The 12,989-nt window shown below is 43.2% G+C and overlaps 1 protein-coding gene across 1 annotated transcript; it reads right to left on the reverse strand.

The window, feature by feature from the left end:
* Positions 1-513: 513 nt before the first annotated feature.
* Positions 514-8,173, reverse strand: LOC125462517 (exosome complex component RRP40-like). The gene is made up of 4 exons (XM_048552673.1): positions 7,896-8,173; positions 5,988-6,137; positions 957-1,108; positions 514-875 (listed from the first exon to the last, which is right to left on the reverse strand). The coding sequence occupies exons 1-4, from the start codon at positions 8,109-8,111 to the stop codon at positions 668-670; spliced, it is 726 nt and encodes a 241-aa protein (XP_048408630.1). The 5' UTR covers positions 8,112-8,173; the 3' UTR covers positions 514-667.
* Between the last annotated feature and the right edge of the window lie 4,816 nt (positions 8,174-12,989).

Below are 12,989 nucleotides of genomic sequence, written 5' to 3' on the forward strand. Positions count from 1 at the left end.
AACTGCAAGAGGAAGTGGTAGACGCAGGTGCAGTTACGACATTTAAAAAACATTTGGACAGGTAAATGCATAGGCAACACTGAGGGATACAAGCCAAACACAGGCAAAGAGGATTAGTTCAGTTGGGAAACTTGGTTAGCTTTGACGAGTTCAACTAAAGGGTCTCTTTCTGTGCTGCGTGACACTAACTATTTTTGGCAGATAATCAAAAAAATGCATTTTAAACTGACAGAATTGAAACTGATGAGAGTAGACAAATTAGTTCAAACAGTAAAACCTCAACTTTGATATTTTTTTCCAGATTCAGATAGACAGTTTTAAATTAAAGTAAGGCAGTGCAGAACATTAATTTATTAAAGCCCCAAAAATGAATTCCCTAATTTTTAAAAGTTATTGTATGGAGGCAAACAGTAAAAGCTGCAAGAACAGATGTTTATGTATTTGAAATATTTTGATATGTTCAATATTTGCCCTTGCTTAATAATTAAAATTTACTTGCAGAATTACAAGATATTTAATAACCAAAACATTTATTAGTTATAAAAAAAAGTCATGAGGCAAACTGTTCATTTTATAATCCAGACCATTTTTCTTCCAGTGCTGCACGTTTCTTCAATGGACAGGTCAACTTCAAAACACTCATACTGAAATCAGGTGAGTCTTCAATTTATGGCACATTTTCCGACAGTTTTTTGAAGACATGTCTCCTTTGTTCTGCAGTCATGTTCCCACAGCTCTCCAATACATTAGCTACTAATAAAGTATGCTTCAGTGTTCTGGCTTTTACCCATATCCGTCCATTCATTCCAACCACGATTTCAAATGGATACAATTCCCCGAGATTCTTCATGACTTCACAGTTTGGGGAAAGGAGCCTGAAATTCACAATTAAAAATGTAATTGAGAAAATTCACTGGCAGTAAAATGATCGGACTCTTGACGAATTCATCACTTACTTGCGTGCAATACTCAGGGAAACTTTAAATAATAATCCATCTGGTCCAATCACTCCCATCCCATTAGATCGGCCACAGCTGTCAATGCAAACTAGTTCCGGTTCCATATCTTTATTGGCCACAACGAACTGTGCAAAAACAAGATCTCCAACCTGGATAACAAAAAGGAAGGATTTCTTTTGAAAAATTTTTAGAATTAAAGTATGCACGTGCATGCCCATTATTTATAATTAATAGCTGTGATCATAATTTTTTTTAATGCTATTGCCAATGTTAAATCAACCAACACAGAAAACAAGTCAGCTCCTCTCCGTTCATTTTATTCGCAGCACCTGAGCCCTTATTTCGAGTTCTTACATTGTGGCTTCTTTGTATCAATTGTTAATACTCCCTCGCAAATGGTATATAGTCCACCCCCCTCACCGTTTGACAGTATTTAAAATTTGAAGCAGAACATGACATTGTAGGAATAGTAAAGAGATTGCTATTTCACAATGAGTTCAGTTTAGTCTAGTCAAAGTATTTTCAATTAATGTAACAATATATAATTCTACCTAACTGTAACCAAAACAGACTTTCAAATCATACCATGTGACTTCACTTAGCTTCACTTGACAAAGTAAGAAAACAAAATTTCACACAGCTACGACGCAAGAACTTTCAATCTTTGAGGTTGAACAGGCTCACATTCTCCCAAATCAACACTGATCAGAAGGCCCTAGTCAACAAAGGAAGGCTAGAAGAGATCTACTGCAGAAGTGAGGAAAAAAGAAAGTACAGCAGCTGTTCTACATTAGCTTTGTTTAGAAAAGACAATTTGACTAAACATAAACTTTGTAACAACGTTTAAGTTTGTGACCTTTTGAATTCAATTACTTAAGACTACATAGGGACTCAATGTATAAGGATGTCTGACCACCTCACTATGTGCTGTTCATTATGCACCTCTACTTTTAAGTTTGTTGGTATTAGAACTTTGGAACATTTTGTTTAATTCGAGGTATAGATTCAAGATTACATGCAATTTTTCTACTACATCCATCTTAAAAATTAAGACACTCATTCTTGGTGACCATGACCACAGAAAACCATCACCTAGCAGTTGACCTCTAAAACAAGCATTCACTAATAAAGGAGTTTGATGAAGAACTCTCCCACTTAAGCAAAAACTGAGACAATGAGCTCACAGAATCAATCACTAGGATACAGTAGCTTACAGTTCCCTATCCTAAATACATGGGCAAAGATGGCATAAGATGTTTAATGGTAAGCTGCAAAATTTGACAAGATGGCAGGTAAAACTATACAAGCTAGGATTACCCTGCTTATAAATCACAAGCTAAAAGACCAATCAGATCAGCCTCTGCAGCACAACTGGTCAGCGTATTTCACTATCAATAGGTTGGTGGTTTGAACCATCCAAGGGCAATATCTCCACTCAATCCGCATTCAGAAGCATGTCAATGTGGTTGTCCATGGACACAAAAAATGTTTAGGGTTTTTGAATGAATTGATAATGCTCCTATTTCTGAGCCGAGGGGCCTGGGCTCAGGTCCCCTTACTTCAAACGTGTAATAACATTTTTGAACAAGTTGATTGGTATTTTAGATATTTTCTAATCAGTAAATAGTGGAAGTGATAATTATTCCTTTGAAGAAAGGAAACAAATTGAGCATTCACTACTTATCAAATGGACTGTCAACTATGGATGCATCACTAAACCTGTTAAGAATTTGATCACTATGCCTTCAGAGTTGCGGCATCTCTGAACATGCAATGCTGTGGTTTAGAACAAGTTAATAAGGCCTACTTTAATAGTTGGTGTGGAGAGAGGAATAATCGCATGCCCTCTAACCAAGGATCAGTATTCCATTGTCCAATGCCTGGTTAAGGGTCACTTCTGTTGTACTTGTTTTAATAACATTAGTGTACTGTATCTAAACACACTTGTACCTGGAATGAACCCATCCTGCAACTACTTGCACCCCAAGTCTCATGATTAAAATTAAATTTCATGATCCAACAAATGGACATTCATCAAGGATGACCAATTGTAAACCAGATGTATTTGAGTAAGACTCATGTATTGTGGGAATGTTGTTACACAGCTCGTGATATTTCCTACAAAAGATGATCTTTAGAGGGAGAAAGATGAAATTATCCAGAGTATCCCCTAAGTGTGCAAGTAATGGCATGAAAAGTTAACCGAAAGAAATTGCTGGAGACATGAGAAGATAAAACAGGACTAAATAGAGGGAAATTAAAAGTATCTTAAGGAAATAGTATTGTTTACCCAGGTGGTGGTCCTGGCTAAGAGCTGGAAAGCAGATAAAGCGCTTGGACTCAAGCACGCAGCATCATTGTGCTCCAGCGATGACAATATGATACAAATGTAGTGTGAACAACTACAGCAACAAATGCAGTTAGATATTTGACATAAGTGAGCAGCCTTTGCAGCATCTGCACAAAGGTAGGCCCTTGCGTGCTTTGCAGGATGACAGCACAAACTGGAGGTAGCCGAGGAACACAGTAATGTGCTGACACAAGAGAACAAGTAAAATAGAAGTTAGGAAACATGCATGATGCACCGCAAAGTAGCATGGCCTCCATTAGGAAGAAACCTGCACAATGTCGGGCAAGCAGCACGCTATAGTGAGTTTTGAGAAGATTTGTAGCTCGGGTTGAGGTTCTGGATGTGAGTTTGCTCGCTGAGCTGGAAGGTTAGTTTTCAGATGTTTCGTCACCATTCTAGATAACATCATCAGTGAGCATCCGATGAAGCGCTGGTGTTATGTCCCGCTTTCTATTTATCTGTTTAGCTTTCCTTGGGTTGGTGATGTCATTTCCTGTTCTTTTTCTCAGGGGATGTTAGATTGGCTCCAAATCAATGTGTTTGTTGATGGAGTTCCGGTTGGAATGCCATGCTTCTAGGAATTCTTGCACGAGAATTCCTAGAAGCATGGCATTCCAACCGGAACTCCATCAACAAACACACTGGCTCCAAATCAATCGACCATCCCCTGAGAAAAAGAACAGGAAATGACATCACCAACCCAAGGAAAGCTAAACAGATAAATAGAAAGCGGGACATAACACCAGCGCTTCGTCGGAGGCTCACTGAAAGTTAAATAGAGGTTCAGGTCGGTGACCCTTCCTCAGAAACCTGCTGAGCTTTTCCAGCAACTTTGTTTTTGTTCCTGATTTACAGCATCCACAGTTCTTTTAGTTCTTACATTCTATTTAAGGCAAATATATTCACATTGCCCAAGGGAGCTCTATTTAACTGATGTTACCTAGAATGGTGACGAAACGTCTGAAAACGAACCTTCCAGCTCAGCGAGCAAACTCACATCCAGCATGCTATAGTTGCTGCCGTCATAATTAGTGATTACAGCATTGCAACCCAACTTTGGTTGGACCAGAATAGCATTTGCAGTAGCCCCGCTCTAATCACACCACAATCTAGAATGACCAGAGAGGGTCAAAGGGATATCAGCATCAGATGTGATCCTTTGACTAAGTTGAAGCCCTTTTAAAACCCGCTGACTGCCCATTTCAATATTCAGAGGTGAGATTTTCCTGAAGAAATCTTACCCACATTTAATCAATCAGATATTAGGGCTGTTTTGTCAGCCTGAGCTTTTACAGTTAAGAGCAATTTACCTTTTCCTCCCTTTGCACTATACCTTCATCTTAAACTGGGAGAGTTAATAAACTGAGTTTGGGATGTGCTTTAAATTGATCAATAGAATTTATGTACAAATAGGCGGAGGCAAACCCCAGCTCATGCTGAGCATCTCTGCACTATTTATAAATTGGTTCAGGTATCACCAGAGAAATGTGGGAATGGAAGAAGCAATCTCTCAAATGTTGTTATAATAGGGCAGGTCACACATTAAGGGTGTATAGGCCACCAAGGAGGTAAGGAATTTGGAGCAGGGCGGGGAGTGGGAGAGATAGAATCCAATTTTATCTAATCAATACAGAATGGGGGGGGGGGGTGCACGCTCCAGAATTTTAAAATGCATAACCTGATTCTATTCATCGAGGTCTGAAGGAAGTTTTGGTGGAAACATTGTCCTTCATGGTGTAGGCAACGGTCACTGCACAAGTTCAGCAGCAAAACCAGAGATCATAACCTGTTTGTCCAGTTAACTCAATGTTGCATAGGGTCCCTCAGCACAAGAACACTGACTGACTAGCACAGGCCTCAGGAGGTGCTCTGAAGATCCCACAGCAAGGACGAGAGTGGTAGCCATTGCTTCACTGCCAGGAGGCCAAAAGCAATTAATGTCAATAGATACTGACTCTTCAGTGACCGAAGGTTTTGTGGTCAATAAACATGATTGTGCATGTCAGATATCAATGTCCGAATTAATGGCGAAAGACAGCTTAAAAGCAGCATCTTCTCAGATTCGAAACTTCTCTTGCTTATGGACATTAATAATTTCAACTTCAAGAAAGCTATTACAGCTTGAGAAATTCCACAAACCTGAAATTCTCAGGAGGCAAGGATATAACGGGTTTATCCAACTGAGGACTAACTTTTGAAACAACAAGGTCTGCATATATTAATAGGTATAAAATTGAATTGTTAGCACAAAATGTACCATTATTAGTTGGTCATATTTCTATATAGACATTACACGATGAATCTTGATTGCACCAACTCCTGTAACAGGGAAATGATTAGTGTAGACAAGTCAAATCTATGGCTCTGCATTCAGATGCCCAGATTTTGGCCTTTTTGCTATTGTATATCTGTATTTGGTAAAATTTATGTATACCCAAAATTGGTTAAAAATTCTAAAACATAAACTTTCCTAAAATTAGTGATAGTCATGATCCTGGTCACCTTGTTGCAGTTGGTAGGTCATCAGCCTTAGAAGGATTAAAACGATTAGAAATTTGATCATGCATCAAGCCAAACCATCAACACCTCTGATAGAGCTATCACAATTACACAGAATACTAAACTAATCTGCATCTTAAGCATTAGTTTAAGACTAAAACTTTACAAAAAATTCTTACTTGGACATTTGGTCGATTTCGCTTGGTAGCTCCTTCAAATGCTAAATATGATAACGAGGCTTGCTCACTTCCTCCAACATCAACTTTGAATATATCACCAGACTTCACAGTCACAATTCCTATCACGTATTCTCCTTTAGCTGGCACATACTGAAAAAATGCAAAAGGACACTTTTAAATTCTTCTCCGATGTAATTTACTCGGCATTAAATTCTGAGTTATAGTTACAAATTCTGGAAAAAAATGCAGCTGAATTTCTTAAACGCACTCCAAGCAGCAAATAAATAGGCAACAATGGAAATCTCTGCTTAAAATCACCAATTTGTTCAGTGTTCTCAGGGTATCAGGCACATTCTATTTAAAGAACAAAAACAAAGTTGCTGGGAAAGCACAGCAGGTCTGGCAGCATCTGTGGAGGAGAAAACAGAGTTAACGTTTCAGGTCGGTGACCCTTCCTCAGAAACCTGCTGAGCTTTTCCAGCAACTTTGTTTTTGTTCCTGATTTACAGCATCCACAGTTCTTTTGGTTCTTACATTCTATTTAAGGCAAATATATTCACATTGCCCAAGGGAGCTTTTGAACCACATCAGGCATCATAAAATCAAAAATTTACCAAGAATTTGAGTGAAAACAACAATTATTCAAATATAATGATGATCAGAGACAATGGAAACTGCAGGTGCTGGAGAATTCAAGATAACAAAGTGTGGTGCGGGATATTCGCAGCAGGCCAAGCAGCATCTTAGGAGCACAAAAGCTGATGTTTCAGGCCTAGATGAAAAGTCAGCTTTTGTGCTCCTAAGATGCTGCTTGGCCTGCTGTGTTCATCCAGCTCCATACTTTGTTATCTCAATTATTCAAATAGTTCTTCTGTGCAAATAAGTTGGCAAAGCTTCAGTTCTGCAGGAGGATTACTGGACCTGATACATTAAACATTGCTAAAGGAGACTAAAAGTTTCTCTTCACAGATGCTGCCAGACCTTGTTTTTCAAGCAATTTCTGTTTCTGTAAACTTCAGTAGCACTTCCCACATACTTCAACATATAAATCTGGGAAGTGACCAAACATCATCTCCTAACTTGCACAAATTTCTCAGTAATTTGATGTGGAGATTTGTATATCAGAATGAATTTTCATGTCTTAAACAATTTACTAACCAGAAAACAAACAGATGGGTTCAGGGTGGAATATAAAATAGCTGAATTTAATTTGGACTTCAATCAGTATGCACCTAATTGCACTTCCAGCACTGCTCAAAGGATAAGAAGTTGATTTTCTCTTCCTACACCATGGAATGGGTGATACATCTTAAGCACATTAGTTTGTAAAAGTGCCATGATTCATTAAAGAGCAACTCAAGTCTCACTGATGTATTTACTACACTGCTCCCTCCTCAATCCCTAGACCCAGTTCATCTCCCTCCACACCATAAAAACTAAGAGAAATGCGGATACTGTCGCTGTTGAAATGTTAACTCCGATTTCTCTGCACAGATGCTGCCAGACCCGCTGAGCTTTCACAGCACTTTTTGTTTTTGCTCCCTCCCCACCACGTCCTCCAGCACCACACCACCAGTTCCCACACCCCACAAACTCCAGTACCCAGTCCCTCCACACCTGTGACCACTGTACCCCCCTCCCCTCCAGCCCCCAACGTCCATACTCCTCAGGACTTCCACAACACCCCTCCCCCACCCGGGAAAAACGTAATCCCCTTTCCCCTACTGTCCCCAGCCCACAGCATCATACCGCCTGGACCTCCACTGCACCGGACTCATACTCCTCCAGGATCCCACAATCCACAGGGACCTCCAGCATCCCCTACACCGGGGCCCATTACACCCATCCTAGGCCTGACACCTCATTAGTGAGCGTTGTGGGGGAAGAGATCTGACCCGCCTCCCTCACCCGTTTCTGCTGCGACTCCACCCAGTAGACGGAGGGCTCCTTGTGCCGGAGCACGCCGGACTTGCAGGCCACCAGAGCATGTCCGGACAACTGCCCACAGCCCTGTCGCCTCAGGCCGGGCCCGCACAAGACCCTATCCCCGGAGTTGGGAGGGAAGGTAAGCACATCCCCAGGCAGCACCACCTGCGAGACGGCCCCAGCTGCGGGCCGTTCCATCCCTCCTCGGGGAAGACGTGACTGGGCCTGCCTTGCGTCGCGGCGCTACGTCGAACGTCAGTACGCAGACCCCGCCTTCTCACAACGTCGACGCACTGAAGTCATTCTATGACGTCAGCGCACCCCCGCACGATGTCACCATTGCGCCCGCCTCCTCGTGACGCCATCGTAGAGCCCCCTCCCAGGACAATAAACAACAATGTGCATTTGTATAGCCTCAGATCGAGGGTAGCGTCCTGAAGTCAATCCAGACTCGAGCCCGGCGATCAGGTAAATTTCAACACGGGAATAAAACAAAGATCTGCAGATGCTGGAATTCTCAAACGAAGACAGAAACTTCTGGAGAAACTCAGCAGGTCTGGCAGCAACTGTGGCGAGAGAAACAGATTGAAAGTTTTGAGCCCGAAGGGTCACTGAATTGAAACTTTTCACCTTGCGCTCATCCAAACAAGGATGCAAGAGACAGAGACAGCATCAGAATGGAAGAAATAGAAGCAGGAGTGGGCCATTCAGCCCTTTAAGGATTCATGACCAATCTGTCCCAGGCCTTGACTCTACTTGCGTTCTGGCTCCTCATAGTCGTCAACTCTCCAATATTGCAAAAATATACATTCTCATAAAATCATTGCATGGGCCTGATGGTATAAAATTCTCGGTCTCCATTTTACTGTGTCTTCTTGCAGCATTATGCTCAGAGAGAATTGTACTGCAGTTTACATCTGAATTGTGTTGCTTTATTCCCAGACACACAAGCGTTTGTGGTTGTAACGTGCAGATGCCAGATGCTGTAATAAATATCTATTGAATCCTTTGGTTCTCCACATCTTGTTCTTACGTTCATAAGTATCACTTCATCGAGTATGAATACCTTACTGAAGGTAAAAGGCCTGCAACTTAAGGAGATTGTGAAAGCAGAACACATCTGGGTTAATGTTGTTTATAAAGAAACTTCCGTCCTCCCAGATCACATGATTGGAACTTGACCAGAGCTGTCTTTTTCTGCAAAAATTATTCACAAAACGTTTACAAAGTAAATTTTTGTAACATTAAAATTATGGAAAGTGCAATAAAACTTTAACTTGCTTTATGCAACATGCTTGACTTATACTTACCTTGATCTATTCTTAACATTGCTAGAAGGAGATCAGAAACTTTTCATCTTGTACTTATCAGAAACAGGATTCAAATAACAGTTATGGCAAAAGAGACATCATATCCTTTTTTTCAAGTCTATTTCTTTCACCCTAGTTCCCATGAGTGCAAGAGAGTGTCAACTTTTAGTCTCCTTTAGCAATGTTTAAATTCTGTACTGCCAACTATTTACAACTATTAAGCGCTTAGCATTTACAATGTACCTTCCAAGACAAGCACGCAACCCAAGGGCAAATAATTTTAAATTTAAAATTCCAGAAAGTGTATTTGAATTAAATTTTGCACAGTGTTTTCCACTCTGAGGCATTTCTTACAATCTGAATTCTCTTGATATTAATAATGTACATTTTGGTATCAGGTGCACAGTGCAAGAAGTTCTACATAGTTTCCAGCCCCAAGATGTGCTTTGGATGAAAGGCCTTAAGGAGCTTGTCTGGTACTAGGAGCTTATGACTTTCAGGGAAAGACCGACCATCACCATTGTAACTCCGTCAACCTGAACCATCTCAGCAGCTCAAATTAATCCCAGAAACCTGTGGTCTGCAAAATCAAATAGCAACAAAGCAGTACAGTAACAGAGATAGTAGGAACTGCAGAATCTGGAGAATCTGAGAGAACAAGGTGTAGAGCTGGATGAACACAGCAGGACAAGCAGCAACAGAGGAGCAGGAAGGTTGACGTTTTGGGCCTAGACCCCGAACCGTCAGCCTTCCTGCCCCTCTGGTGCTGCTTTGCTTGCTGTATTCATCCAGCTCTACACCTTGTTAGCACAGTAACAATTAGGTTTATACATTATGGATCAACTTATAAAACAGTAGTACATTTTATGAAAATTAAAATCTCTAATGCATTTGGTAAATAATCAATGATCTCATGTATGTTTCAACCAAGCTCTCTGTTTTTCCAAGGCATAGAATACGCAGTGAATCCTGCAGATGCATTGCATCAGCCTCTCTCCAATGTAATGTACACACACTCACAACTAAGCCCCATCTCATTGACTCACTCAACAGTCTCTCTGCTCAAAACTGCACTCTCCTACTCTTTCACTCAATAGCCCCTATTCCTTCCTCATTTGTGGTTTAGCTGCTGGAGCGTGAGAGGCAGAGTCACTATCCTTTACAGGAGGTAGACAGGAGCATGAGCACAGTCAGGTTTGAAACTGCCATGCACCATTTCAGCTTAGCCACATGTCTTGCTGGTTGTTACCAACCCCCCACCCCCAACCTCCAGTAGTGGCTCAGTTATAATTGCCAACCTATAGCTATGCCAGGTTCGCGCACAAACATCCTGAACAGGTTTGAGCTTGCCAATAAAAGTACATTGGGCTTGCTGGCTCCCCCAGTGTTGTTATGTGGAATTAATCCACTGACACAGAGCTGTCCTGGTAGAGGTTCAGACTGACCCATTGCAACTCACAACCTCGAATTTGACCTCTCAGACATACTGGGATGTTTGGGGGTGGGGGGTGGTGCGGGGGGAGGTGATCGGGGTTGGTGGGAGGACTGAAAATCTGTTTTTAGGAATTTCCTAAAGGAAATAAGCAAAGTGAAATAATGTAGATGGGCGGATCAGTGGCAAATGCAATTTAATCTTGGAAAGTATGAAGTGATGGTTTTTGGGAAGATGAACAAGACAAGGGAGTACAAGGTTCAACAGTCAGACCCTTGGGGATACTGAGGATAACAGGGAGGTTGGAGGCATTATTTATGGGATGAGGGCATCGCTGGCTAAGCCAGTATTTATTACTGTTGGCCTGGAGTCACATGTAGGCCAGACAAGGTAAGGATGGCATCAGTGATAATCAGATGCTGGAGAATCCAAGATAATAAAATGTGAGGCTGGATGAACACAGCAGGCCCAGCAGCATCTCAGGAGCACAAAAGCTGACGTTTCGGGCCTAGGCCCTTCATCAGAGAGGGGGATGGGGTGAGGGTTCTGGAATAAATAGGGAGAGAGGGGGAGGCGGACCGAAGATGGAGAGAAAAGCAGATAGGTGGAGAGGAAAGCATAGGTGGGGAGGCAGGGAGGGGATAGGTCAGTCCAGGGAAGACGGACAGGTCAAGGAGGTGGGATGAGGTTAGTAGGTAGGAGATGGAGGTGCGCTTGAGGTGGGAGGAAGGGATGGGTGAGAGGAAGAACAGGTTAGGGAGGCAGAGACAGGCTGGGCTGGTTTTGGGATGCAGTTGGGGGAGGGGATGAGCTGGGCTGGTTGTGTGATGCAGAGGGGGAGAGGACGAACTGGGCTGGTTTTGGGATGCGATGGGGGAAGGGGAGATTCTGAAGCTGTTGAAGTCCACATTGATACCATTGGGCTGCAGGGTTCCCAAGCGGAATATGAGTTGCTGTTCCTGCAACCTTCGGGTGGCATCATTGTGGCACTGCAGGAGGCCCATGATGGACATGTCATCTCAAGAATGGGAGGGGGAGTGGAAATGGTTCGTGACTGGGAGGTGCAGTTGTTTATTGCGAAACGAGCAGAGGTGTTCCACCCAAGACCACCGACACTTCCGCCATCTACAATCCGACCCCCCCACCCAAGACATTTTTCCATCCCAACCCTTGTCTGCTTTCCGGAGAGACCACTTTCTCTGTGACTCCCTTGTTCGCTCCACACTGCCCTCCAACCCCACCACACCGGGCAACATCCCCTGCAACCGCAGGAAATGCTACACTTGCCCCCACACCTCCTCCCTCACCCCTATCCCAGTCCCGAAGATGACTTACCATATTAAGCAGATGTTCACCTGCACATCTGCCAATGTGGTATACTGTATCCATTGTACCTGGTGTGGCTTCCTCTACAATGGGGAAACCAAGCGGAGGCTTGAGGACCGCTTTGCAGAACACCTCCGCTCGGTTCGCAATAAACAACTGCACCTCCCAGTCGCGAACCATTTCCACTCCCCCTCCCATTCTTTAGATGACATGTCCATCATGGGCCTCCTGCAGTGCCACAATGATGCCACCCGAAGGTTGCAGGAACAGCAACTCATATTCCGCTTGGGAACCCTGCAGCCCAATGGTATCAATGTGGACTCCACCAGCTTCAAAATCTCCCCTTCCCCCACCGCATCCCAAAACCAGCCCAGTTTGTCCCCTCCCCCCAGTGCATCACACAACCAGCCCAGCTCTTACTCTCCACCCACTGCATCCCAAAACCAGTCCAGCCTGTCTCTGCTTCCCTAACCTGTTCTTCCTCTCACCCATCCCTTCCTCCCACCCCAAGCCGCACCTCCATCTCCGACCTACTAACCTCATCCCACCTCCTTGACCTGTCTGTCTTCCCCGGACTGACCTATCCCCTCCCTACCTCCCCACCTATACTCTCCTCTCCACCTATCTGCTTTTCTCTCCATCTTCGGTCCGCCTCCCCCTCTCTCCCTATTTATTCCAGAACCCTCATCCCATCCCCCTCTCTGATGAAGGGCCTAGGCCCGAAACGTCAGCTTTTGTGCTCCTGAGATGCTGCTGGGCCTGCTGTGTTCATCCAGCCTCACATTTTATTATCCAGGTAAGAATGGCAGTTTGCTTCCCTAAAGGACATTGACCACTGTTCTTTTTGAGTGTCCTTGATTCTTCTTCAGTTGTCTGGGGCCCAAGGTCGGAAATGCTCTCCCTGTACCTCCTCTGCTCCGAGACCATAGAACCATCCAGTTTTTACATCACTCAAAAAGGCCCTTCAGCTTCCTTTGTACTTGCTGCTCATCAAACATCTATCTATTC

This window comes from Stegostoma tigrinum, chromosome 1, assembly GCF_030684315.1.
Source record: "Stegostoma tigrinum isolate sSteTig4 chromosome 1, sSteTig4.hap1, whole genome shotgun sequence".
Lineage (NCBI taxonomy): Eukaryota > Metazoa > Chordata > Chondrichthyes > Orectolobiformes > Stegostomatidae > Stegostoma > Stegostoma tigrinum.

Bases quoted from the DNA above. Each gene is read 5' to 3' on its own strand.
- LOC125462517 (XM_048552673.1), bottom strand. From the start codon at position 8,111: ATGGAACGGCCCGCAGCTGGGGCCGTCTCGCAGGTGGTGCTGCCTGGG. The intron at 1,109-5,987 runs GTAAGAATTTTT...TTTGTTATCCAG, and splicing joins GAAATCGACCAAATGTCCAA to GTTGGAGATCTTGTTTTTGC. The intron at 876-956 runs GTAAGTGATGAA...TGTGAATTTCAG, and splicing joins TCCCTGAGTATTGCACGCAA to GCTCCTTTCCCCAAACTGTG.